At 40.5% G+C, this 27,878-nt stretch overlaps 1 protein-coding gene across 3 annotated transcripts in view; it reads left to right on the top strand.

The window, feature by feature from the left end:
• The window catches only part of ATP13A4 (ATPase 13A4), a 136,998-nt gene that overhangs the window by 88,708 nt on the left and 20,412 nt on the right, over positions 1 to 27,878 (top strand). For 2 of the 3 annotated variants that reach the window (XM_079766493.1, XM_079766492.1), the window contains exons 14-25: positions 995 to 1,145; positions 2,737 to 2,823; positions 3,055 to 3,208; positions 4,412 to 4,523; positions 9,552 to 9,676; positions 13,245 to 13,408; positions 14,234 to 14,356; positions 15,668 to 15,747; positions 17,249 to 17,291; positions 17,698 to 17,807; positions 22,513 to 22,609; positions 24,300 to 24,372. In XM_079766493.1, the coding sequence (XP_079622619.1) occupies positions 995 to 1,145; positions 2,737 to 2,823; positions 3,055 to 3,208; positions 4,412 to 4,523; positions 9,552 to 9,676; positions 13,245 to 13,408; positions 14,234 to 14,356; positions 15,668 to 15,747; positions 17,249 to 17,291; positions 17,698 to 17,807; positions 22,513 to 22,609; positions 24,300 to 24,372 (1,319 nt within the window). The remainder of the gene's footprint in view (positions 1 to 994; positions 1,146 to 2,736; positions 2,824 to 3,054; positions 3,209 to 4,411; positions 4,524 to 9,551; positions 9,677 to 13,244; positions 13,409 to 14,233; positions 14,357 to 15,667; positions 15,748 to 17,248; positions 17,292 to 17,697; positions 17,808 to 22,512; positions 22,610 to 24,299; positions 24,373 to 27,878) is intronic. The other variant, XR_013813314.1, reaches the window with a different exon arrangement.

Here is a 27,878-nt window from a genome sequence, read left to right as displayed (position 1 = left end):
GTGAGTGGTCTGCAAACTGTGTATTAAAGGCACAGCGCAGGGTTCCTCTGTAAACCCAGAGGAAGGGAGGGTTTACACAGGAACCTCTAGCTGAGCTGGTCCACAGAAGTAGGAGCACAGATAGATTCTGCCTGGCTCCAAGAAGCGCATTTTGCCTCAATGTTCAGGAAGCACTTTCTGCTGTCAGAAGTCCTCGTAGGATGAATTGCTCTATGAACCATCTACTGTGCTTCACATTTAAGAAGGGACTGACAACAAGGTTGCAGAGGACAGTCCTTTAATGGGCCAGAGGCTGAACTTGATGACTTCAACCCTGAATTAGTGACAGCACACTGCATCTGACATGACAGTTGTATCTCAGCCGATTTTAGATGAAGCCACTCTCTGCAGGAAGTGATGGTGATGATGACTGCAGTATGATACACTAGATGCCAGAGTGGAAGAAAGGAATGCAGTATCCCTTTAAAAAATATTTTTAGGTTATATTTCTTTGCCATTATGCTCTTCAGATCTTCAGGACCTATTCATTCATTCATGCATGCATTTGTTTTCTGTCTAATGTTGGCCAAACATGTTGGAGAGATACAGAAGGCATAGCCCTGCCCCAAAGGATTAAGGAGGGAAATACACATGTACACAAATAACCATAGCATGAGCAAAGCTGTTCTGTCTCACAGCATTGGAAATGAAGTGGTCTGAGAGTTGGAGCAGGAGTAGATGTGCTTAGAATTAAAGGCGATACTTCTAGTTCCTTCCATACTTCTGGAATTAAATCTATACCAGAGAAAGAGTAAGAAAAGATCTTGAATGACTTTCTCATTTTCACTGAACTCATGTAAGGATGATGGCTAAATGAAGCACTATTAATTTGGGTGATTGGAGAGTGGGTATATAATGTAACAAAACACATTAAATTACTTTTCAAAAAGTCACCTCTGGAAGCTCCATTTTGGATGGAGAATTGGGCTGAAGCCCTTTCCCTTTTCCCCTTTAGCTTCCAGGAGGTCCACAGCTTTGCCTCGGGCAGGGCTTTGCCCTGGGGCCCACTGTGTGCAGCCATGGCCAGCTGCCACTCTCTGATCCTTCTCGATGAGACCATCCAGGGAGACCCTCTGGACCTCAAAATGTTTGAAGCCACCAACTGGGTAAGCCTCTGACCTGCAGAGAATCTAAGAAGCTTCTTCAATGCTAGAGAAACAGAGGTTTTATCACTGATAGTCAATACTTGTAAGATGTGAGGTCTCCAATAATGGAGGACATAGAGCAGTGAGAGACAGACCAGTGTGAGCCTCGTTTCCTCCCCTGAACATTGTATCCTCATGGTGGGGTTATTGTGATTAAATGAAATTATGCCCTTAAAAAATCCCTGGAACATATCACAGGCTCAATTGCATGAATGTAATTAGAATTATTATGTAATTTTAGTTATTATTTCCAAATTTTCAGGTTGTAGTATGAGCAATGTCTTGTTTCAGAGTTTTCTAGAACACGGGGTTTAGGGAACATCACTGCCCCCCATGCGGATAACTCATTGTTATCAGGAGTTTTATTCCTATTCATTTTATATTGATTTTTTCTAAGACTGGAACTAGTAAACAGGGAAACATGAGCGCTTTCATTGAGACTCTAAAGTAGATTTAAGAGCAAGGGGTGTTGTTCAAGAAGAGGAATCTGGCTTTCCCAGTTCTAGTTTTGGCTCTGCTCTAGCTGAGCACTTGACCCTGTGAAGTCATCTCTCATGTTGGGGCTAGGTCTCCATGATCTTAAAATGAAGGGATTGAAGTAGACCAGCAGTGTTTACATAAAATGAAACAAAAAGAACCACACCTGGAATATTTTCTTAAAAGGAAACCTTATTTAGAAGCACTTTATAAAAAGCAAATAGTTGGAGTGGCTGTGGTTGAGTTGGGGAGTAAAGGTAAAGTTTAGGGAACACACAGCCCCACCTACTGAGCCACAAGCCCACCACCCCTGTACCCTGTAGCCAGATGCAGCTCTGGGCCCCTGTGATACATGTGTGAGCCCCACCGAAGGAGACAATCCTTAGGGGGGTCCCTTTCAACTCTAGTAGAGCATGGTTCTGTAGTGGTTAGATATGACTTTGCTAATCTTATCCTTTCTGGATTACAGTTTCTGTATTTTTCAGTAGGGATTACAATTTCCTCTGATATTTTTTTTCAGCCACTCAATGAGATGGTTAGAAAGTATTTTGACATATTTGGTAAAAGGCTCTTGTGACTATGATTTAGGGTCATCATTACAGCAATTACTGAGTCTTTACTGACCATCAACCATGTACATCACAGTCCCTGCTGTGCTGTACATGAGGACCATCAATTCAAATTAGACAGAAAGGGAAGAGCAGGAATGACAGTGAACTCCAGGATAAAAAAAAGACAGTAAGGTGCTTGCCTCACACACAAATAAGTCTGGCTATCCATGCTCACTATTTTTGAGTCAAGCTCTTCAGAAATAGAGATTGAGACCTTTACACAGCATGCTCCAACAGAGAAAGCAGGATAAATTGCATGAATAATTCAGACGTGTTTGCCCTTGAAGTTCCACAGCATTTTCAATGCATTTTCCCCCCTGTGACGAAATAAAACTGGTTCACCTCCATCTAGCCAAGGGAGGAGAACCGAGAAAACATTGAGGTGGTCTAAGGATTTTCTCAAGACAAGGGTTTGAGCATAGTATCAATAAATCTCTACAAAATATATTCCATTTGTGAAATAGGAAATGGCTATTTCTGGGGACAATTTCCACATCAAGGGAGTGCCGGCACACGCCATGGTAGTTAAGCCCAGCAAAACAACCAGCCAGGTAAGCCTCATCTGCTATCCACTCTGCAACACCCAACCTCAAGGGGAAAGTCCTGTTAGGCCTACAATTTTGAAAGGTCATAGACGTGTCTTCTTTGAATTCCACACGAGAAAACTGGTGAGAACTTGTGTCCCTTATTTGCTAAAAACAGGATTCGGGGAGGAATAGTTAATTCCCAATAGGTAGAAGCTATGTTGGTGTGTCCTTTTTCATTCCCCACCCCTCAACCAGGTCCCAGTGGAAGGAATTGCAATCCTGCATCAGTTCCCATTCTCATCAGCCCTGCAGAGGATGACAGTCATTGTCCAAGAGATGGGGGGTGGCCGTTTGGTATTCATGAAAGGTGCGCCAGAGAAGGTGGCCAGCTTTTGTCAACCTGAGACAGGTAAGTGAACAGACTTGTACTACAGCTGGCTAATTTGTATTTCCAGCCCAAATATGTCCACTGAGCACTTGACCTAAGAATCCAATCGCCTATTGATCATTGCCAATAGGATGACTCATTTACATGCCAAGCTCAGTACCAAAATCAAGATTATCTTTCCCACTTCTTATATTTCCCATCATGGTGAATGACACTACCATTCTCCTACTCCCCCAATTTGAGGTTCTTTCCAGATTTGTCCCTCTCACTCAGTGCTTCTGTTTTGGCAATTGCTAACCCATAGTCCCATCACTCCTGCAGCTCATGCCCTCATCTTCCCTCTACTGGATCACTTCAATAGTTGGTGAATTGACCCCTGCTCCCAGTCACTCTTACCCTGATTCATACTTTATACTCTGACTAGATTGGGTTTTCCATCACCAAATATAACTATGTTGTCACTTTTCTTCTGTTGGTTGCTTCCCATAGACTCCAGGAAAATCTCAAATTCCTTTAAGATCTTATATAAGGCCTTCATGATCTTATTCCTATTAAACTTCCCAGATATGACTTACCACTCCTATCCTCACATACTGTGCTTTTCTTGAGCTGAACTTACTACTCAAGGCTGTCTGTCTCATGTGTCCATGCCTGAGCACATGGTCCTCCCTCAGCCAAAATGTCCTTTCCTTTCCTTCATCTAACCACTTCCTCCCAGACTTGTATATGTGTGTCTAAGTGATTCCATAGCATAACACACTGCAGGGTCATAGAAATTAGATTATATTGTTAGTCTACTATTTGATACCTTACTAGACAGAGATCCTGCAGTTTAATCACTGCAGAGCCAATGCCTGCCACATAGCAGACTGTCAGTAAATGTTTGTTAGTTAAACTGGAGAAATAAAGAATTATGCATTTTTCCCATCTTCTTTTTTTCTTGTTCTTATTCTTCATCTTCATTTTCATCTCCGTCTTCTTCTTTCTTTAAATGCTTCCTTCTCAGTTCAGCTTCACTGAATACCAAGAGGTCAATCTTGGCAATGTAGTTGCATTTAGGGTGGGTTTCCATTGACTTGTTGTGTACATTTTTAGAAATGTGGTGGCATTGTTTGTTTGCTTGCTTGTTTTGTGTGCTTTTTTGCAAAAACTAGATTTGTTTCTCTACCAGTACCAACTGAGTAGTAAATGTTGCCTACTAATCTTGTGTTATTTTCTGAACAGTGCCAGCTAATTTTGTTAGTGAACTTCAGATTTACACAACACAGGGCTTCCGGGTCATAGCACTGGCCTACAAAAAGCTGGAAATGGACCACCACACCACTGCCTTGATGAGGTGAGTGGGAGGATTTTCATAAAGCAGGATGATTGGGTGGAAAGATGTACCAGGCCGGGTAGTAGACTCAGCAACATAGATTGCAGGATTCATGGGCATGAAATGCTTCTAAACTTAGTAGACAGGGATATAGTCCACTCTACCCTATCTGAATCACAAAGCTGATGACTGGGAGACTTTATGAGAAATAGCTGTATACACTGTGAAATAGGATATGGTTGTACAGCTTTGTGAAAACACATATATGATTATAAGCAATGTTTCATAGTGTGAAATTAAGGTCATGCCCTCATTTTGAACCAAATACAAGTAGCTAATTTTTAAAATTATAGTTGGTGAATTAGTTGAAAGTTAGAAAACATAACATTTGAAAAATATCTTGATAAGAAATATACAACTTAATGAAAAACATATAGCTTGGACTTGTATAAATTAAGTAATATCTATAGAAAAACAAGAAAAAGCTTCAGGGTGGCCATTATAGAGAAAGATTTGATATAATTAGATTAAAATAGGGATCCTCAAGGACTAAAATGAACTCTTAATTCAATTTTATCTGTTGTTTTATTTTTCACTGTTTTTAGGCTATTGTGTTTATTTCACCTTCAATGCCATGTCCAGTACTCTTTCCAGCCATTATTGGTAACACTACTATGGAGATAATCAAGGCTTATTTTGTTACTTAGGATTTTAAATTTGGGAGGTCTAACATATTTGTTTTCAACCCTGTCAGGCTCAACAACCCTCTCTTATTGCAACTATATTTTGTACCACTTCCTCTTACATATTAAAATAAATTCATATGTATATAATCTGCACATATTCTTTGTAAAAATAAATATGATTCCATCCTATACAGTAAAAATAAAAGCAAAAAATACAATGTATTACAAAAGTAACAGATAACTCAATAAAGCTTAGCTGACTCCACTAAAACAAAATAAAGCAATATGTTGCTTGCACTTGTGTGTAGGATCATTAGGGCTAGCAATGTGGACTGATACAGGTGTTATACACTGCAGTCTCAAATAGCACCAGCAGTCTTGCTGTCAACGAGGTGACTGTGAAATGCTTTAAAACTCTTAGTAAAATCCTTTTGAGTTACACAGTACTTACATCCCTGGAAAATTCAATAGAATATTAAAAATGTGCAAAATTACCTTGTGCTTATATATAAAGCAGAGCTATGGGAAGTATAAACAATTTTATGTTTGTTTATCATAATATAGTTGTATTATATATACTGTGATATACCATGCTATGTGGTATAATATAAGCAGGATAAGCCTATACTGACTTAGAAAAGTATAAACAATCTTTTAGTATCATGAATGTCCTGTAAAATATTCAAAGGGCACCTGGGATGCAAGGTAATTATTCATTGTGCATTGGTCATTACAGAAAATGTTGCATAGATGTCTTAAAAGTTTCCAAAATGTCCTCTAGAGGCAGTAGTGCCCCAGCTGAGAAACACAACTGTGTCCTAACCCTGTCGTTTTGTGAATGGACAGAGAGGCCCAGAGGCAGAAGTGACTCATCTAAAGTCATTGAGTATTAGACTCCTGGGCATATTGGGCCACTCTCCTCAGGGCCAGCTTAATGTGACCCTTAGCCAAAGTGACCCTTAGGTTAAGGGTCACTTTGGCTATTGCAACTCTAAATATTTGTTGTAATTTAATTAACTCAGGTCACTCAAATCATTGGTCAGAGAGCAGAAGTAAACTTTGAGATCAGATCTCACATTTTAAAGAAGAGAAAAGTTGAGCCCAGGATGTGGCAGAATTGGGAATGGAATTTTGTTTCCTGGGCGCCTGTCTACAGATATATACCAAGATTCTGGATACTATGCTGTTGCTTCTGATTATTATAATAAAACTAGAGGCCTGGTGCATGACATTTGTGGACTGGCTGGGGGAGGGTCTCTCAGCCCGGCCTGCACCCTCTCACAGTCCGAGACCCCTCAGGGGATGTCCACCTGCCAGCTGAGGCCCACTCCCACCACTGCTGCTGCACTTGCCATCCATAAGCCTGGCTTTTGGCTGAGCGGCACTCCCCCTGTGGGAGCATACTGACCACCAGGGGGCAGCTCCTGCATTGAGCATCTTCCCCCTGGTGGTCAGTGCACATCATAGTGACCGGTCGTAGGACTTTATTATATAGGATTTGTGCATATCTACAAGTTTCAAACTCATGGCTTCAGGGCTTGTACATGCAACAAAGACTGATGGTGGAGACACATGAGCAATAGGGAATGGTGAGGGCTGCAGCACACAGCAGAGTACATGCCCTGGCCAAGAGCATTGAAATTCCAACTTTTCAAAATTAGGTAAGTTCCAAACACAAGTTCACTAATTCGATCTGATCTTGGATCATCAATTTGCCCCTCCTGGGTTAAAGCCACATCAGCACTACATCTTTTCCTAGCTAGGTTAATTTACCCAACCTTTGCTAATCCCTGATTGAACAGAACATTCTTTCTGTGGTGTTTGTGTGTATTTTCGCTCAGAGTGTTTCCAGCACAGGTATCATAATTTCTTTGAGGGTTCTTGGCCTGCTTTGTGCATATTTCATCCTTTAAAAATCTCATGGACTTTAAGAACATGAAGTATACTCACAAGAATGACAATGCTCCTTTTGTATTACACTCTTTATTCTTTATTATTTTTAGAGGCTTTGGGAGGAGGTATAGTCTATGCAGGAAGCAGAAAAAGATAGCATGTTATTCCAAAATGCAGAGCTTGAGACCCATTAAGGGACTGCTTTTCCTCTTTATTTCTTGGCTGAGACTGACTACTCATGAAAAGAAGAAACATGTAATGTTAGAGCTTTAAGAGACTTTGGAAATACATTCATTTTGCTAACTTTTTTACAAAAGAAGAAATAGATTACCAGACAAAGAAAGTGATTTACTCTTGGTCACACAGCAAGGTAGGAACAGAGCTGGAATTATTTATAACTCTGGACTCCTGATTACTATGCATTAAACCCTACAAAGACTATGTACCAGAGGAACCAGAATATGAGTGCCAAGGTAGACTGCAAGACTATGTCAGATACTAGACCCCCTGTCCATTTTCTTGGCCTGATCTAATGCTTTGTGGTTTGATCATGTCATATCATCTCTGGACATATCTAAAGCCTGAGGCATGAGTATGAGGGCCAGTAGAAAGATTGGAGGACCTAAATCAATTAAGTTATCTTTTAATGACCAGCTCAAATATCACCTCCTCCAGGAAAACTTTATCAATCATTCCACCCAGAAATAATTACACCTTCCTCTCTGACTCCAAAGGACTCTTATCTGTGCATTATCATGGTACCTTTCCAAGCCCTCTATATGACCAAAGTGGTCAAGTCTGATCTTGTCCTCCTGACTGAACATGGAATCTCTGGAGTCAGGAGCTACTATAGTCTCTGCATATTCTTCCTCCTTTCCTTAGTCCAAGTTTTGCACTTTCTTAGGTGTTCAGTAAATGACCATTGACTTGACAGACTGGCTTTGGTTCTTGTGAAAACCCTCTGGCAGTAGAATTTCTGAAAGAGGAAATGAATTTTTATAGGTTGTCTGGCAAAAATGGTAACCCCAGACACCAGAATTTTTCAACTAGGCAAATATTGGCTGAGCACCTCCTCTGTGTTGAGTACCACGTGGGTGTTGTTGAACTTGTTAAACCAGGTGGTTTTACCCTCAAGAAAGAAATTGAAATAGAGATAGATCAGATAGAAAAGAGTGATAATATATAGACAAATAAAATACGAGAAAACCTGAGATAGAAATAATATACTGAGGAAACAAGTATTTTTATCTGGGGAGCCTTTATGGGAAGTTGATGTGCATTGGCCCTCAAAATATAGAAAGGATTTCAATGACAGATCAGGAAGAACATATAACCTTTTTCATGAAATAAGAAAGAGTGTCTCTGGCAGTCTAGAGAAAATGTTTAAAGATGGTTGAATACAGAGCATACCCATGGTGAGTGGCCCAATTTGGCTGGAGATTAGGGTAGATGAAGAATTTAGTGATAGATGAACCTGAAAAAAACACTGTAGAATCAGATTGTACAGAGAGTTAAATGTCAGGTTCAGAATAGGAAATGTTATCCTTCCAAGCCTAATTTGAGATGAGTAGTTCCAATTGTCTACTCCCTGCCACTCTGGAGATGTTAGCAGTGTTCTGTGAGCATCATGCCCCTGGCTGATGTGAGGCACACATAGCTAGCAAGGCCAAGTGGCTTTACTGGGTATTCCTTTCATCTGTATTTCAGCTAGATACAGGCAATGTTGATGTCTTGCTCTTGTGTCTACTAGAGGTGTCTGAGTCTCAGATAAATTAATCTTGGAAGAATCTTTCAGCCCCCAACCCCAAATGTATGCCCCTGTACTTGGTCCTGTGGAATGTCTTGGAAATGTCCTTGCAGTGAATGGGAGCCTTAGAGACCCCACTTGCTGCAGAAACATTCATACTTTATGTAGAAGAGAAATGCTACCAGCTGACAGATAGAGGGGGAGGGTGGACTTTAAAGAGAAACTATGCTTTTGAGATTATGGCCTCATACCCCTGGGGCTAAAATGATATTGATTGTAGCGTTGGTTTCTAGAAAAACTGGCATCTTCTATTTTTCTTGTGCCTCACTTCTTTATCATGATGCTTTGTACCAGAGGTAGAACTCCTCTCTGGTGATTGCCAGCAGTGAGGTAATGAAAATCACCACAGCAGATGGAAGAGACCTTTGTGGTCATTTAGGTCATTCTCTACAAAGGTTAAAGCCAATTTTTTTTTAATTTTTTTTTTTTGCTTAGTGAGTACTCTCTTTTCCTCTTGTTTCAGTCAGAGGGAATGTCTCAGTGTCCTTGTGTCCCCTTCGTGTCTGGATGGTTCCTGGCACATATTCAGTGCCTTGGGAATGGTGCTTGAATGAGTGAGTCAGTACCACTCTGACAAAAAGATATTTGTCTTTGTTTTTCTAACTGTAAGAAGGACTATGATGTGTTATTTCTGTTCCATCATTGATATATATATATTTCCAGGGACAAGGTAGAAGCAGACCTGATATTTCTGGGATTGCTAATCTTGGAGAATCGATTGAAGGAAGAGACAAAACCTGTCCTGGAAGAGCTCATCTCAGCCCGGATAAGGACAGTAATGATCACAGGTATATAAAAAGTAGAAAACAGGAAGAATTTGATGCGGAAATAGAGATTCACTCACTTGGCAAATATGGTTGACTACCTACTTTGGAACAGACACCATTCTAGGTGCTGGAGATGGGCAAGAAAAAGGCAACGTGATTGTTCTCACTGAGCTTCCATTCAGGTCAGATGAGATAGAAAGTCAGTCAATAAATTGGCAATCAAATAATCAAATAAATGGCTAGTAATGAGAGTTATGAGGTACAGAAAACAAAAAAGGGTGATGTGGCAAAGTGTCTGACCGGATACTTTGGATGATGTGTCTTATCTGGGAGGAGACATTTGTGATATCACTTGAATGAGAAGATATAAGCCATGCAAAGATGATGATTTCATTGTCAAATATTAGGAGAAAAAGAATGCTTAGTCAGCATGGTCTGTAAACTGCACTCAAAACCCACCAATAATGAGACCTACAGTTCTGCAGATTTAAAAACAATGCTGTCCTCTCTACTTCTACTCCTAAGCCCCAAGTCACACAAATAAGGGAGAAGTGAGAAAAGATCATGCAAGAGAAATGTGTGAAATTTCCTACTAAATGCTTCTGAACAGAGAAGAAATGATTTCCTAATGCATTCATATTTTTTAAGTGTGTCTTCCCTTTCCCTGCTCTCATAAACAATTCAACTCTATTAATTGTGTTACCAAGATAGAATATTTCTTCACCCCACATCTCCTGAATTTAATTCTACTGTTGGGAACTCTAGAATATTTTTACTTTCCCTTCTGTTCTTTTCCATCCTCCTATCCCCATCTCCACAATCCAAGAGACATTTGGATAATTTTTACTCTCTCCCTTTCCAGTCCCTCTATCCAACTTTTAGGTGTTGCTGAGTTAATTTATTACTTATTAAAATATCCCCTACATTATGATGCCTCTGTTTTATAAAATATTTAGCACTATATTACACATTCTCATAATCTATCCTTAATCATTTAGACTTATGGAGAAACAAGGGTTGATTACCCTCCCTCTTTACTTCTTCGCTCATATTAAATTTCTGTTCCATTTCTTTTCTTGCTTGGTTATAATATTTTTCTCAAGAATTGTCCTTGGACAAGATAGAAGGATGATATGCTCTCCGGTTTCTTACATAGCCTGGAATATCTCTTTGCTCTGACAGTTGAATGATTATAGAATTTTTGGGTTACATTCCTTTTTTTCTTAATAATCTGTGTCTTTCCTTTGTCCTTTGCTTTTTAGCATTGCATATTCCAAGTTCAATGCCAGTCCACTGTGGGTGGCTTGTTCCTTTCTGCATATGATACTTTTCTTTTAACTTTGAAGTTTAGAAATGTTATCAGAATATGCTTGTAAGTTTCTTTTTTCATTAATTTGGTCTGGAACATAGTGAGCACTTTAAATCTGTCTTCTTCCTCAGAGGAAATTTTTTTCTATTGTTCAAAAATTTCTTCTATTGTTCATTTAATTATTGCCTTTATTCTTTCCCTTTCCTATTTCCCTTTTAGAGTTTTTATTATTCATATAACAGGCCCCCCTGCATATATACTCTCAGTTTCTTATCTTTTTTCTTTTGGCTGATATATTTTTATAATTATGCTTTGCGCTTTAAGATTTTTTTTTTTCACCCAGTTTATTTAAACCACAAAGTCAGGTCTCAAAAATGACTATTATCTTCTCCAAATCACCTGCTGAATTAAGTTCTTAAATCATGTTTTGTGAGTGGTTTTAAACTTTTTAAAATTTATTTTTATTTTTTAGTGCAGTTTTAATCTGTTTCCTGCAGCTATTCTACTTTACCCATCATGTATTCTGGCTGTTTCTCCTTATCTTTTCTTATCTAGCTACTGGGGTTTCATAAATAGGTTGTTATATATCTTTGTCAGATGACTAAGACTCAGCCTTGGTTGCATATTCCAAACAGTAGAATTCCAGTGGGTGGTAGATACAAAAGGGGCCTGCATTGCAAAGCAGACTAGCTGCTGATGTCCTGCTGAGGCAGGGAGAGGAAACCTCTTAGCTCTCAACCTGAGGGTACAGCATCTCCTTCCCATCAGTTAGCCTTTTGAGGATCCTCATAAAGTTTTGGTAGAAACCTGTGTTAAGGATAGCTATCCAGATCTTACATTATTTATTGTTCAGTAGTTCTAGAAATTACAATATCCATCCCTACCTTTCAAGAAGCCTTACAACCTGAAGTGTTCTTTACCTTCTTTCCTTTGTAGTTGTCATGTGTATGCCAGGCAATGTTAAATTTTTTTACTTTCAACAGTCAAGAATTAAAGAACATAAATGAAGAAAAATAGACTTATATTTACCCAAATTTTATTATTTCTGTTGCTATGTTTTCATTCCTCATATTCTAAGTATCATTTCCTTTTAATCTAGAGAATTTCTTTTAGCCAAGCTGGTGTGGCTCAGTGATTGAGTGTCAACCCATGAACCTGGAGGTCACGGTTTGATTCCCAGTCAGGACTTAATACTCAGTGGGGGGCATGCATGAGGCAGAGATGAATGATTCTTTCTAATGATTGATGTTTCTATCTCTCCTTCTCCATTCTTCTCTCTAAAAATCAATAAAAAGCTTAGTTCTTTCCATTGAGGACTTCTATCTTGTCATTTATTTTAAGAAGATTAGTGTGGAGGAGGCTTACAATAGCTCCTTTAAAACCAGTGTAATAATTCCAACATCTGGGTTATTTTGGGACAGGCAATTGTTGATTACTTTTTCTTGAGAATTGGCCAGACTTTCAGGTGTTTTTTTTTTTTTTTTTTTTTTTGTATATCGAGTATCCTAAATATTCCAAATATATATTGCCTTTGTTATTCTTTTTTGGGTTTGTTCTGCATGTGCACAGCTCTGAGTTGGGCTGGGGACTTACATAGTTCACATACTGAATTTTTCTCCTTATCTAGGACTTTCTTTTCCAGGATTTTCCTCATAACTCTCCAGCCCCAGGTACCCCTTTTCCTAGTTCTTCTGGCCAGAAAGGCTAGTTTCTCAGAGATTTTGCTACCTGCACAGCTCTAGGGTTAAATATGTGAAAGGAAAAAGAAAAAAGCTGAGAATCTTAACACCTGATAGATTGTTTCTCCAAATTTGACTCTCTTTCATATTCTTCCTGCTTATGTTTACTTTCAAGGTCCTTGGGTAGTTGCTTTTTGTATTTTTTCTCAGAGTTTTCCATTGTTGTCAGTGAGAGAAATAGTAGGATTATTCTCCATCTTTGCTGGGAGTGGGACCACCAGATACTATATAAAACCAGTAGACTCTTATTAAATGTTTACCAAGCTGTTAAAAAATGACAGAAGTAAATTAGAATTTTGCCCTTTTGTTTTTTTTTTTGCCCCACTCTATTACAAAAATATATGAAGTAACCAGATGAAAAGCAGCAAGAACCAGAAAAGCAACCATGAAATCAAGGAAGGTCAGGCTGAGGGAGACCTTAGAGGCTATTTCTCTTCACACCTATAATCAAGTCTTGACTCCTTATCCTAGTTTTCCAGGCCCTCTAAGAATTTGTCCTTTCTTTTCAACCTCATGTTAGGATGTTCTTCCTTTCTTCTAGGTGACAATCTTCAGACTGCAATAACAGTGGCCAGAAATTCTGGAATGGTTTCCGAAGGCCAGAAAGTCATTCTCATTGAAGCGAGTGAAAGTACTGGGTCCTCATCAGCATCCATATCTTGGAAATTAGTAGAAGAGAAGAAACCCATTGCATATGGGAATCAGGTATACCTAAAAACAGACTTTCCGCCATATTATCCAACTTGCTTCACAGTGTGGGCAACTAGCAACTTTGACTGGCAGTGGTATACGGGTGACCTAGGGTCAACATACTTCTCCAAATGTCTCACACAGGCAGTGTGAAGTGATCAATTATATCAGTTTCCCCACATCTTTCCAACTGAGCTTTAAGGTACAGGGCTTTCCTGGGTGCTGGAGATAATCCATTCTTTGAAACTTAAAAAGTTTTTGTCTCTGTATGAGAAAGAATATAGTAAGGGGGCTCCGAATTCAACTTCCCATTTTTGCCTTGCTTGCCAGCCACCCTGTTGAGTTCAAAGGGGATTTAATCCCTAGGAGAGATACCACTGTGTGAAATGGAAAATCAAACCGTATCTTCAGGGTAGGGAAGAAAGTTTTATTCATTTATCTCCAATCTTGTCAGTATCCTATCTCTATTGTGTCCTTGTGGAACAATATTAATTCTTTAAGAAAAAAAATTTGTAAGTTCTCACTTCAGGGAGAGATTTGTTAAGCTTCAGTGCTTTTGTATTTTACACTTGAAACGTGTGAAATGTGCTCTTCTCTGGGACTCACCGAGATCAAATCAGGATGAGAACAGGACATGAGGAAGTGTTATTCTCCTATTTACTATAGAGGCTGTGATGTGCAAAGACTGATCCAGCAAAGAGAAAGTGCTTCTCTGAGGAATCAGGACTGGAGTTTGACATTTACAGAGAGACCCCGGACAGCCATAGTTGTCTTCTCTCAGATATGCTGTGGTTCCTATCCACTCTATCAAGTCTAAAATAACTGTTTCTTGTTTTGCAGGACAATTACATTAACATCAGGGAAGAAGTCTTTGATAATAGCAGAGAAGAAAGTTACCATTTTGCCCTAAGTGGAAAATCTTTTCAGGTTATAATTCAACATTTCAGCAGCCTACTGCCAAAGGTCAGTTCTCAGAGGGTACTAATTTCCTGGTAAAGATGCTGACAATGTCATTTACAAAGCATGATCCTCAGTAATTTCAAACCTCTAAATAGGTAAGATATACCTACTGAATGTCTCATGAAAGAGGCAGATAGTTTTGCAGAGGTTACTGCAAAATCTAGTCTCATATCCTACTAGATTTAAAATAAACTTGCCTGGCTAGTGTAACTCAGTTGGTTGAGCATTGTCCAATGCACCAAGAGGTGTCCAGTTCAATTCTGTCAGGGCACAGGCCTGGGCACAATCCCCAGTAGGGGGCGTGCAGGAGGCAGCCGATTTATGTTTCTATCTCATCATTGATGGGTGCCATGAGGTGAAAAAGGTTGAAAATCAATAATTTATAGGCTTAAACTAGTGACTTCTCAAGTCATGAGAATTGCTTTTGAGTAGCTGTCATTATATTGCCATGGTTAGGAGTCTCACAGTATAGTGGAAATTCTGCAATTATACAAGAAGACAGGCTTGAATAGAGGAATTTCTGTAGATTTTTCATAGAGGACCTCTACACAGAAAAGACTCAAACTTAACTTTTCTGATGAAGAATAAACCCATAGTGGGGGCAGATGATTTATTTTTAGTCAATTATTCACCATCTTAGGCACTGTTTAAGAAAAAAATGAATAAAGACTTTGAGATTTAGTGAACACTAAACCGAGTTTACTGCCAGGGAGAACAGGGGACAGGCAGATCTAACAAAGAAAAATTTAGATTCTATAGAATGGAGCTCAGGTGGAGGGGTTGGTAGAGGTTCTTATACTACCAAACAATCAATGTCCCATACTCCAAATTAGGTTTGGGATATCAACTGAATTTTATAACTGATCAAACCCAGATGGTATGGTAAGTCAAAGACCATGGATAGTTACTTTACTATTTCATCAGTAGGCTATTTTTCTGCTAATTCTGAACAAATTTCTGAGAGGCAGATGCCTCATTTTCTTGTCCTGAGATCCTTGCAGTTTCTCATGTTCTATTGGCTTAGGTCCATAAGATCAGGATTTCTCAGGACCACATTCTCTATGGCAGCTGAACTAAATTAGTATAGGTCATCATGTTCACCAAATATTTTTATGAAGTAGTCATCTTTATTGATTTTGGTCTTCCTGATCACTTATCTGATGACCTATGTACCAATGCCTATTGTAAAATCCAAAGGTACAATTTGGAAAACAATTCTTTTTTTCTTTACCCTGTCAGTGTTATGAGTGTTATTAATTATTTCATGTATGACCAGCTGACATAAAAACTATTTCTCTTTTGGGTTCCTTGCAGATACTGATGAATGGGACCATCTTTGCAAGAATGTCTCCTGGGCAGAAATCCAGTCTGGTGGAAGAATTTCAGAAACTGGAGTAGGTTCTTTTCCTATTCAGTATGAAGTGCAAGGGGCATGGCAGTCAGAGGAAGAGTAAGAGGCACAGGAAGTCACTCTGTTTGGCTAGGACAGTGGTTCTTACCCTGGCTGCACACGTTAGTCACCTTGGGAGCTTTGAAGAAATAGCAATTCTAATTCATTTGCTCACATGGTGCTTGGGCATCAGTATTTTTTTCAAAACTCCTCACCTAAGTCAATTTTGCATCCAGACTTGAGAAGCACTGACTAGAACGCAAGTGTCATGAAAAGGTAAGGTGAGAAACAAGCCTAGAAAGGTAATGTGAGCTCAGCTCCCAAAAGGACAGGGAAATTTAGACTTCATTTTTACAAATTATTATCACAGTTATGGTATAGGAAGGCTTACATGACAAGAGATTCACATAACCTTCAAAATATTAAAACATTCTATGCCAAAGCATCCTTTTCATCCTAAGTCAGAAAAATAATTTATCTTCTAACACAAAAGGTCTCCATTGATAGAATGAGCAGTCCAAATAAAGTGCCCATCATTTGGGACTATTTATTTATTTATTTATTTATTTATTTATTTATTTATTTATGTATTTATTTATGTTTTGGTAAATGAAACCCATAGAGTCCTCTACTTCTGGTGCTAGACCACATAGATACGACTGCTACCCCTACTCACTGCAGCTCCATCCTGCTGCTCACTTGATTAAGTCACTAGGCAAGCATCTTCACTCAGAAAGCTCTGTCTTCTCAACATGGTTGAAAACCTAGACAGTAAACTAGTTGCCTTTAGAAAGCAATGTGTGAAAAGAAGCACAGCAAATTCTTTAAATGCGATCAGAGTGCTCTTTCCTTAAAAAGCAGACTATCAATAATCTTTGCCAACCATTTAACAGAGCAGTATTCACTCAGCCTCAAAAAGCCACCCTGAAGAAGGGATGTATTTTCTTCAACTCCTGGGCCTGGCACTGCATTTTTTGTTGAGTGACTGCTAACATGGCAGATTTTTTCCTTGTGTACTATTAACAGCACCAACAAGTAAGTTTTATTTATTATTTCAGAATTTATAAGGCACTCTCCCATATTGCACGTCACTGAATACTCATAACACTGTGCAGGGGAGAAAAATGCTAGTCTAAACAGTAAAGTGATCAGGTCAACGATCTAGATCTTGCAGCTTCAAACCCTGTGCCCTCTCCACCGTGCCATGCTGTCTTACATATAATTGTGAGCATCCTGTTTTGCAGTTGACAAAGCTGCTTTCTAAACAGTAAAGTGCATCATTCCTGAAAGTGCTTGGAGTCAAGAATGATGTCCTGGATTTCTTATCCGTTGTAGGAATTGCTGAGTCAAATTTTACTTTTTAGTCAAACCAGACTATTAGGAAACTCCATTAAAGTAATAAGTTTAAACACTAAGCAATGAAGCTCATTTTATCTTTTTAATTAGAGAAATTATCATTTAAGATTGCTTTGATATATTCCACAATTGACATGGTTCGCCTTTAGTTACTTTGTAGGTATGTGCGGCGATGGAGCCAATGACTGTGGGGTAAGTAGTTGCCAGGGTGTGGGACCATTGTCTTACACTGGATTGTACTTGCCCAGAGCCCTGCAGAGATAGTATCTTGTGGGATATACACTCTCTCCACTCTTCTTGTTGAAGAAACTGATGCTGAACATTTGGGAGAGTTTTAACCAAAGCTACATAATAACTCAGTGGTCATTATAGACTAAATGGGGTAGAATTTGGTTCTGAAGTCCCCACTTCTTTTACTGGGTGTCCCAGTACCATCTCTTTCTTATGTGGCAGGCAGAACAAAGTCTGGTGTCATCTCCTAGCTAGTGTTTAGGCCCACAAGGCACCTGTGGACAGCTTAACTGGCCCCTTTCTTATGAGGCCTCAGGAGAGATGTATGTGAGTGTGCACGGACCGTAAGCTAACTCTTTGCTTTCAGGCTTTGAAAATGGCTCACGTGGGCATCTCTTTATCAGAGCAGGAGGCATCTGTGGCCTCACCTTTCACTTCCAAAACTCCAAACATTGAGTGTGTACCTCAACTTATCAAGTAAGTAAGCACTATTCACCAGCATTGTTTTAATCTCTCCTGCCTTCTAGGTACAGATCCCACTGTTCTTTTTATTATGTTTTATCATTTATTTATTTAAAAAATTTTTTCAATTACAGTTGACTTTCAATATTATTTTGTATTAGTTTCAGGTGTGCAGCATAGTGGTTAGACCATCACTTTATGAAGTGTTTCCTCTGATGTTTTTGGTTCCCAACTGGCACCATATTACCAGCTATATTCCTTATGCTTTACATCCCCATGACTATCCTGTAACTACCAATCTATACTTCTCAGTCACTTTACCTTTTTCACCCAATCCCTCCCCCTCCCCCCTCCTCTGGCAACCATCAGTCTATTCTTTGTATCTGTGAGTCTGTTTCTGTTTTGTTTGTTCATTTATATTGTTCTCTAGATTCCTCACATCAGTGAAATTATATGGTATCTGCCTTTCTCTGACTGACTTATCAGATTCCATTGTTCTGCAAGTCAAAGACCAGAGAAACTTTGCATCTTTGGGTGGGGAGGTGCTTTGCAGGAGAATGTGGTCAAATATTCTACTTCCCAGTGGACTTCCCCGGAGCTAAAATAACCCTGGGAGAGCAGTGGCATTTCTAATAAAAATCACTGAGTAGGTTATTTTTAGAAAGTTGGAATCTGGAACTTGTTACTGCTTTGACAGTTTTGATCATATTATTATTATGATGATGATTATTTAAATGTATATCCTTAGATGCTTGATAATGAGAAATTGAGAGGAACTTTCCCCGTTTTCTTTCCTTCCTCTTGCCTCTTTATGCCGCCTTGGGATATCCTTCCCATCTCTAGTTTCCAAAATATTTATTTTTGCTGCTTCTACTAAAATTTCCCTTGGTGCTTTATCTCTACCACCCCCTTGAATATATACTTCTGGCATATTATTTAAATGACAGAGGTAGTTAGCACTGTGGCTGCTTTGGGTTATTATAACTAGTACTAGAGGCCCAGTGCATAAAAATTCGTGCACTTATGGGGGGGGGGGGCGGTCCCTCAGCCCGGCCTGCACCCTCTCACAATCCAGGACCCCTCGGGTAGGGTCCCTAGGCCTGGCCTGAGATCAGGGACTATCAGGGCTTTCCTTCCCCTGGCTGTAGGCAGCTGGCCCCACCCCCGCCACCCCCACCACTGCCACTACTTGACATCTGTGCAGCACTTCCCCCTCCCTCCCCCCCTCCCCCCCCCCCCCATTTTCCTGCCACCGGTCGGCTCCCTCTGCAGGCAACAGGTTATAGGTGTGGGGTGTGATGGCTTGGCTGGCCTGGGCCTCCCTCTGTGGGGTGATTGCTGGCCAGCAGCACACCTGCCACAGCATCGCCAGCCGATGGCCTGGGCCTCCCTCTTTATTTTATTTTATTTTAAGTAAGAGTAATGTTTACTGAGTGATACAGAACTGAGTACTATGAAGGGTTTACCAGGATGGAAATGCACCGCACCCTGCCCCTGCCACCCTCAACACCCAGGGACTAAAGTACTTAGAAGTTACTCGCAACGGCCATAACTGCTGAATATCTGTTCGTAACAAACAAACCATAGCTTATTTATACTGTATCACATCGAGTGATTATAGAAATCCATTTATATATTGCTTATATAAAATCTTTTTTTTGTAAAAAATATTTGAAAAAAGAAAGTATAAAATAACATGTGCAGTTAAAAGCCCTGCCAGGACAGCCAGTCTGTAAACATTCAGTGAGCATGTGCTTTGAAAAGGCTCCCATGCCTTGTGCCCACAGCATCTCCAGCAGGGCCAGTGAGGGTGCGCCCCGGCTGCCAGTCTGGGCAGGACTGAGCTGGACCACGAGGGTGGGTACAGCAGGGCCTGGCACTGTGCCCTTCTCCAGCCTTGAATCAGGATCAGGGTCAGGGTCAGGGTCAGGGTCAGGGCTGGGGGCAAGCAGGTTGCAGTTTCACTCTGAGTTCCATACTCATCCTGATTTTGGTTGCAACTCATGGCTTTTCCTGGCTGCTCGGAGGTCCTTTGGGTGGGTACCCTGGTGGAGAGGCCGGAGAAGTGCCCACAGCTGCCTGGTTGGGCGTCTCTCCGGCCCAGAGCCTCTGTCCTGCCTCCTGCAAGCCTGGCCCCAGGCAGAACAGCCCCTCCTCAGCACTACTTTGGTCTCAGTGCTTGGTGCTGGGTTTCATCAGCCTGCGTTTCTTCCCCTGGTGTGGCAGATCTGAGTTTCACAAAAAAGCCTGGCCGATGCTGGCTGTGCTGAGCCTCACTGAAGAGTTTTTCATGCAGCAAGGAAGAGCCCTCTGGGACCCTCCTCCTCCTTCCCCTCCTCATCTCTTCCTCCTCCTCCCAGCCCATGGTCATTTCCTCTCCAGCGGCTCCAGCAGTGGGTTGCCTTCTGAGTCGGGGGTCTTAACGCTGTCGGTCCTGACAATGCATGTGGGGCGATGCCGGTTGAGCATCAGGATGAGCTGCTGCCACTCCTGCTTCAGCTCCTCCATCTGGGTTTTCAGCTTCACATTCATGAGCTCCAGCCACTCAGATTCCCGCTGAAGAAACTCCGTCGTCTGCTCCTTCTTCTTGTTCCGGCATGGGGCTGCCGCCACTTTGTTCTTTCCCCAGCGCCTTTTCCTCCTCTCCTCCTCATTGTCTACCTCACTTTTCACAGGTTGAGGCCTCTTACCCAGTTTTACATCCAGGAAGTGCAAAGGGGTGATCATGGCCCCAGTGTTGTGCATGTCAGAGGATTTCAGCTCCTCTCAGTCAGGGCTGAGCTGGGGAGTCCAGTCAGGGGGCCGAGCCCTGGCAGAGAGCCCACAGTCATGGAAGGGTCTGGGAGCTACCCAGGCATCATAGCAGGAGGAGTGGCGGTTCAGCCCTTGCAGAAGCCGCAGGGAGAGGCTGCCACCCTGGGGCCTGGGCCAGGCTGCAGGTGCCATGCCCGCTCAGGAGCCGCCTTGGCGCCAGCCCTGCCCTGCAGCGTCCACACTGCCAGCGCCTCCCATCGCAGCCGCCCAGCATCCCTCCCACAGGCTGTGGCCTGGGTCTCCCTCTTTGAGGCATCGGTCCCGGGGGTCTGCCTGCCTGCCTCATTGCCCCTAACTACTCGCCTACCTACCTGATCGCCCCCAATCACTGGCCTGCCTACCTGATCGCCCCTAACTGCTTGCTGGGGGGCAGGGCCAGCCCAGAGAGGGGCCGTGGTGGTTCTGGTTTCTGGTTGTTCTGGTTGTTCTGCCGTTATGGTCGCTGGGATTTTATTATATAGGATGTGTTTATAAAGTGCTCTAATGCCTGTTTTCTTATACTGGTAATGTATAAAAAGCCTGGAGATGTAGGAATGGTCACTATTTCTTCTATAAATAGAGAAATTGAGGCTATGGGAGGGGGCTGGGTTGAGGCAGGCAAAGGGGGAGGGGAAACATGAGGACATGTGTAAGAGTGGCAACAATAAAAAAATAATTTAAAAAGTAAAATTTTTAAAAAAAGGAAAGAAAGAAATTGAGCTCAGAGAACTACCCAAGTTGACACAGCCCTATAGGATTGGAGATGGTATTAGAATTAATTTTGTTTAAATGTGTTTTATCTACAAATGCCATACTCCTTCCCCCACATTAAAATGATGGTTTGGCTAGCTCCTTTCCCATTTTTATTTATTTATTTATTCATCTGTTCAACAAACATTTATAATGTAGACACTTAGTGCCAGAAACAGTTGGAGGCAGAAGCGAGTAAATCAGACGTCCCTCCATCTCATGACGTTTTCCTCCAGTGAAGAAGTCAGGCAATAAACATACGCACAGATAAATCAGGGCCAATGTGAAAGGTAGGAAGATGACCAGGGAGGTGGAATTGGCTGCGCCAGGTGAGGTGGTGTGGGAAAGCGTGCCTAAGGAGGTGAGGGATGGGAGAAACCGCCTTCTAGGCAGAGCGAATGGCAGCAGCAAAGCCCTGGCACAGGAAAAAGCTGGGGGTGAGGATCAGGCTTTGGAATCCCAGGAAACCATTCCAACCAGAAGTAAATTTACACCCTATTTTTTCCCAAATGAAAGAAATAAAAGTGGCATTTTACAAGTAATTTATTTCATGCTTTAAATATATACCCTTTACTCAAAGAAAAACAATAGCAACAAAAATGAATAGACTCATTGTTTCTAGTCTATTTAAATGTGATACATGACTAATTTGAATGTGTATATTATTTCAGTCCAGTTTTAGAAGAAGTTGGGACTCACAAATGAAATTTGAATGAAATGTTTGGCCAAACTCCTGAAGCACCTGCATGAAAATAGCCCCCAAGCTTGCAATGTTACTTATAGCCCTTGGTTCACAGATGAAGAAACTGTGACTCAGAGAAGGGAAATGACCTTCCAAATCACATTAGTGAGTAGGTATGAGAACTGGGACCAGCCCAAGTCCCCAGACTCTGAGCTAAAATAATGTCTGCGGAGAGGATGAGTAGCTCTAACTCTGGCTCTCTGGTTGGATCGAGGCCCGTGGACCTTGCAGTGGAATTGGCCTTTCCTGAAAGTATAGTCATTTAGCTCGCTGACAGCCGCTCCCACTAGCTCGAGGCTGTCCAGTCTGTCAGGCACACAATGGAGTTAATCAGACTTTTGATCTTTTCTCCTGAGCTCAGCTGAAAAGCACAGAATAACTGACCTCATTTCGTTCCATCACTTTCATTACTTTCTCATTTCTTGTCTCACACAGGGAAGGACGTGCTGCCCTCGTTACCTCATTTTGCATGTTTAAGTACATGGCTCTGTACAGCATGATTCAGTATGTTGGTGTTCTGCTGCTCTACTGGGTATGACTTGGGACCTAGCCTCTTGGTTAGTGAGAACTGGGACAAGGGGTGGTGCACTCTCAACATGCGACGCCTCTTAAAGTGCAAATAGGAGATTGGAGCACTAACAACCCCTCTAAAAATGATCGTTCATGTTTTGAAAATAAATCAGAAATAGATACATGTACACAGGAAAAGTTGTTGGTGTGATTTCTCTGAGAGAGAATTATCTAGTGCTAGTTGAGGATCAGAATGGAACAAATCAGTTTCTCTGTCACTGTTGCTTTCGTCTACTTAGACCAGGTCTCTGTTTTTCCAGTCCAATGTGACTCTCCTCTTGCATACCACTCATTAAAGAGATGATTCTCTGATTAGGTGCTGGATTGTTTCAAAACTGGCTCTCTCTGGAAAAATAAGCCCTGCTTATTAATGTTTGCCAATTTCAGTGGTGTAAATACTCCCACCATGGCTGGAGTCAAGTGATCCAGCTGAACATGGAGTTGGAGAGAAATGTAAAATAGCATACTTTATGTAGTTCTTGCACCATATAGATACAAGAGTTATAAATAATCTCAAAGACATAGATAACAGTAAAGTATAGGAAAATGATTGGGAAGTGCCGAGTTTTGAGTATTTATTGCCTCTGTTTTCATAATTTATTTAATAGTAAAGTTGTATTATTTAAGATTTTATATAGGCTGTGTTTAACAACCAGGTCACAAAGTTTCTGAAAATCTAGCAATAGACTCCTATGAGCTAGTACAAGCCAGTATATTACTGATTCTCTGCACATAGGGATTTAAAAATTGGCATATTGTAACACACACACACACACACACACACACACACACACACACACACCATAGGTCTTTTACCATTTAACCAAACATAAAAGGAGACTATCCATGACTACTGTTTGTGGACTCAACATGTGAGGGCTTCTCATAGTAGCTAACACAGAGAAAGGGAACTCTCCTTGTGCCGGAGATATCTAGATTCATTTCTATGCCTCTCGCTCCTGGTTTGAAAGTCTTAGCTCTGTTATCTTCAGATTACCTATGTCTTTTCCCACTCGCTAATGAATGAACTGGAGAAGTTATTTGTAGAGATTTGATCCTATTTTGAAATCACAATAACTTGCTCAAAACTAGAGTTAAACATAGGTCATCATTATCGCCTTTCCACCAAGGGGTAAGTTACTTAAAATATGTAAGGCCTAAATGTTTTTTTTCCTCAAGAACAGCAAGGTGTATTATCCGGGACTTTCTATCAACACCCAAGAAAGCAAATAGTTGGTTCAGTTATTGTCATTTTTCATCAGTAACATTTAGGTAAGATCACCACACATTTGTCACTTGTTACTATTGGGAATGCACTCTTTTAGTGTCAGATGAAACCCCAACTTTTTTGCTAAGTAGAGAAGAGAGCAGAGATGAATCTGGGAGAGTGAGCTATTCCCCTCAGCAAGGGGAGATAGTGATGCACAAAGGACCCACCCCAGAATGCACATGATAGGGGCCTCCTGGTGAGACAGGATTTCACAGCCTTGCCTTTGGCACTCCCACCAATATAAACAGGCCTCTGACCTCACCATCTTCTAGGTAATTTACTTGATAATCCTAAATTGCCATGAGAAAGTGAATGAAATTGATATCAAACTTCACCCAGAAGGTCACAACTCTTTTTGAGCTGTTTTCCTTTTTATTTTTAGGAGATGAACAGCCTATCAAATTACCAGTTTCTGTTCCAGGATCTGGCCATTACAACTCTTATTGGTGCAACAAGTAAGAGGTTTTTAAAACTTTCTTCCCAGAGGTGCTCCCCAGAAGGCCCACCAGGAGGGGAGGGCAGCAGCTGAGGCAGATGTGATGTTTGACTTATTCCCAACGGTGTATACAGAGAGGGAAAGAGGAAGCAATCCTCATTTTTGAGTGCTGAAAGAAAGTGCTAGTAAAGGAAAAGCTGGCTAGTCATTTTGCTGTTTTCCACAAAAGGTGGAGCTTCCATAAAAGGTCACTAAATATTTAAAAAAAAAAAACACAAAAAAAAACAAAACAAAACCCACCTTGAAAATCAGGAATGCTGACTTTAGTGTGCTTTTAGGTATAGTTATAGGTGAAATGTGCTTAATAAAGCTTATATGTTTTCCATCTCCAAATCCTTGCTTCACAAGATCTAGAACAGAGAAAGGTCCTCTTGCCATTAAACCACTGCCACTCGCACCTTCTAACTAATAAGTGAACGTCTTTACAATTTCCCTGCTCTGGGATTTTCTTCCTACCCAAGCACTAACCATCATCTTTACCAAATTCTCTGCTTTCCTCTCTGTTACATATAAATGCCAACAGCCCCACTTGTACTTTGAATCCTACCTCCCTTTACCTCCTTAAGGACTTTGTTCATATAATAATCCCTTCCTCCATCATGGTCATCTTTTCTCTGGGCTACTGGATCATTCCCATCAGCATGTAAATATATTTCCATACCTTCTTTCTTTAAAAGTTCTTCCTTGCCCAGAAGGCGTGGCTCAGTGGTTGAGCATTGCCCCAAGAACCAGGAGGTCATGGTTCAATTCCTGGTCAGGACACATGCCCAGGTTTTGGGCTCAATCCCAGTAGGGAGCATGCAGGAGGCAGCCGATCAATGATTCTCTCTCATCATTGACGTTTCTATCTCTCTCCCCTTCTCCCTTCCTCTCTATGAAATCAATAAAAAATATTTAAAAAATAAATAAAAACTCATTCTTGACCAAAATCCACCACTATCTGCTGTCCCCCTTATTGTCAAACTTCCCAATTAGTTGTGTATGCCTACTTTCTCCACTTGCCATCTCTAATTCTATCATTTCAATCAGCCAGATTCTAACACTTAAGGGCATGAATTTGGATGCTTGGTCTATGCTGGTGTTAGGGAGGATGCAGTGGTAGGTTGGCAAATGTTTAAAAAAAAATGATTTTACATATATGCACATACATTTATCATAAACATTACTGAAAAGAAAAATGTGTGGTGAACAATTTTCAAATAATAATTAAATATACACTGTCTTTATTGTAAATTCCATTCTGTCAATTAATTCTCACAAAATGCTTTCACTGAGTTTTATCAAATTCTTGTATCCATAGTCAACCTATGCTATTGATGACTAAATTAGTTTTCACATAAAACTTTCTTGACATTTTTCTTTCTCTTAATGACAAAACAACAAAAACTTATGTTGAAACTTTAACCATCCATCAGTGATGTAAACAACTTATTTCTGAATTAGATAATGGTTTTTGAATGCTGGAAGAATATTTCCTTGGTTAAAAAAAAGAAAAAAATTTGTTCATAATGTAATGGCTACAGACATGACACACTTTTAAGTGTAATCTCCATTATTAACTTCAAGAACATAGATAATTCTAAAATGCAAAATAATTTACAAGTTATCAGTTTTGAGTGTTCATTATCTTTGTTTTTCGTATATTTATTTAATTGTAAGTTTACATCCTTTATTTTTTATAATGGCTGCATTTAATAATTGGCTTGCAAATTTAGCAGAAATTGGCCAGTGTGAGCCAGTGTGAGCCAGCTCCAGCCACCATTGGCTGGGAGGATGCTCTCTGCTGACACATGAAAAAGTACGAGTCTCCCATTGCCTCTTTACATGCCTCGGGGTCTTGCTTTCACATTATTTCTTTTTATATCTTCTCATCACAATCTTAAAAACCATCATGCCAACTTATTTTAAAAACTTGTTCAAAGACTGTTTTCGGAGAACATGCTCAAGGGGAGCAACTACCATCTATGCTTCAGTAGCCACGTTACTGATGCTGCTCTTGTCAAGTCCACCAGTGACTTCTGTTGACAGCAATGGCCACTTCTCTTTCCTGATTGTACATGAATCTCTCAACAGCACACTCCTTCAGCAGAAGATTTCTTCTCTTGGGTCTGTGATACCCCACCCTCCTGGATTATCTATCACTTTGGTGAAGACAGTCTTCCCATCTCTTTTGCTGACCTCTGCTTCATTACCTGTCTTCTAACTTTGGAAATGTTACAAGTCTTCATTCCAATGTTATTGGGTTCTTTTGTATTTTCAATTTATACTGTCTGCCTAAGTGAATTCAACCAATTCTATGACTATGCATGCTGATATATCCCAAATTTACATCCCTGGCCTTGATGTCTGTCCAGAGCTCTGGAAATGTAGCTACTCAGCACCGAATGTTGGATATTTAACAGAATGTAGGCCTAACATGCCCAAATAGAACTCTTTATTCTATCAGATATTATAGCTAACAAAACCATTAAATATTTACTGTTTAGTCTGTACTACTTACTGAAATAGGTATGGAAAAAAAGCAGTAAAATGGAGTTAATATTGTCAAGAGAGCAATGCAAAATGGAATCTGGAGGCCTCTAGGAAGCGAAGCTAACTCACCTCCCTCCATGTGAAAGTGAACTTTTGAACTGAGCTAAACTACAAATGGCTACATCCTGAATTGACTTTGCACCACTGAACTCTCTATTAAGGAATAACAATTTCACCTAGAAACAATTAATCATGTATAGCATAGCGTAAGTTTGCCTGCCAGCACCAATCACAGCTCTTTCAAAACAGCTTGCATAAGTCCTTTGGAAACCCCACATTTTTTCTGTCTTTACCTTGGCACACAATCAGGTTTCTACCCAAATCTGTGTGCCATAAATTTCATTTCCTAATGCCTCAAATAAAGCATTTGTTTGCCTTGCCATTCTTGGTCAACATTAATTGATATTGGCACTTGGAATATGTCAGTGAAAAAAACACACACAAATAAAATTCCTTAAAATTAGCACCATTAATCTACCTAGTTATTCAAAGACCTGGAATCATCCTTAATTTCTCTCTCTTTCTTTCTTTTTACCCTTCACATACAATACCTATGAAATTCCTATTGGCTCTACCTCCAAAAAATATTCTGTATCCCTTCTCTCCATCTCTATTGTAGCCACTGTCACAAATCATTGTCTCTTCTGTAGATCACTGCAAAAACCATACAACTGTCTTGCTTCCACTCTTACTGCCCTCCCCTCACTTCTATTTACCTTTCAAACAGTGATAAAAGGACTAGTTTCTTTTTTAATTTAAATATTGTTGTCATATTCTTGCTTAAAATGCTCAAGTGGCTTCTCATTTCCACTAAGTCCAAAGTCTTACAGAATTTATTTTTGCCTACTTCTCCGACTTCACGTCTAACCACATTGCTACTTGTGTACTATTCCATGCACCCGAGTCTTTCTGTCTCTTGAGCATTGCCACGTT

This window comes from Cnephaeus nilssonii (assembly GCF_951640355.1).
Source record: "Cnephaeus nilssonii genome assembly, chromosome: 3".
NCBI classification, from domain to species: domain Eukaryota; kingdom Metazoa; phylum Chordata; class Mammalia; order Chiroptera; family Vespertilionidae; genus Cnephaeus; species Cnephaeus nilssonii.
The sequence above is the reverse complement of the archived record's forward strand: the minus strand, read 5'-3'. Positions and strand labels throughout refer to the sequence as shown.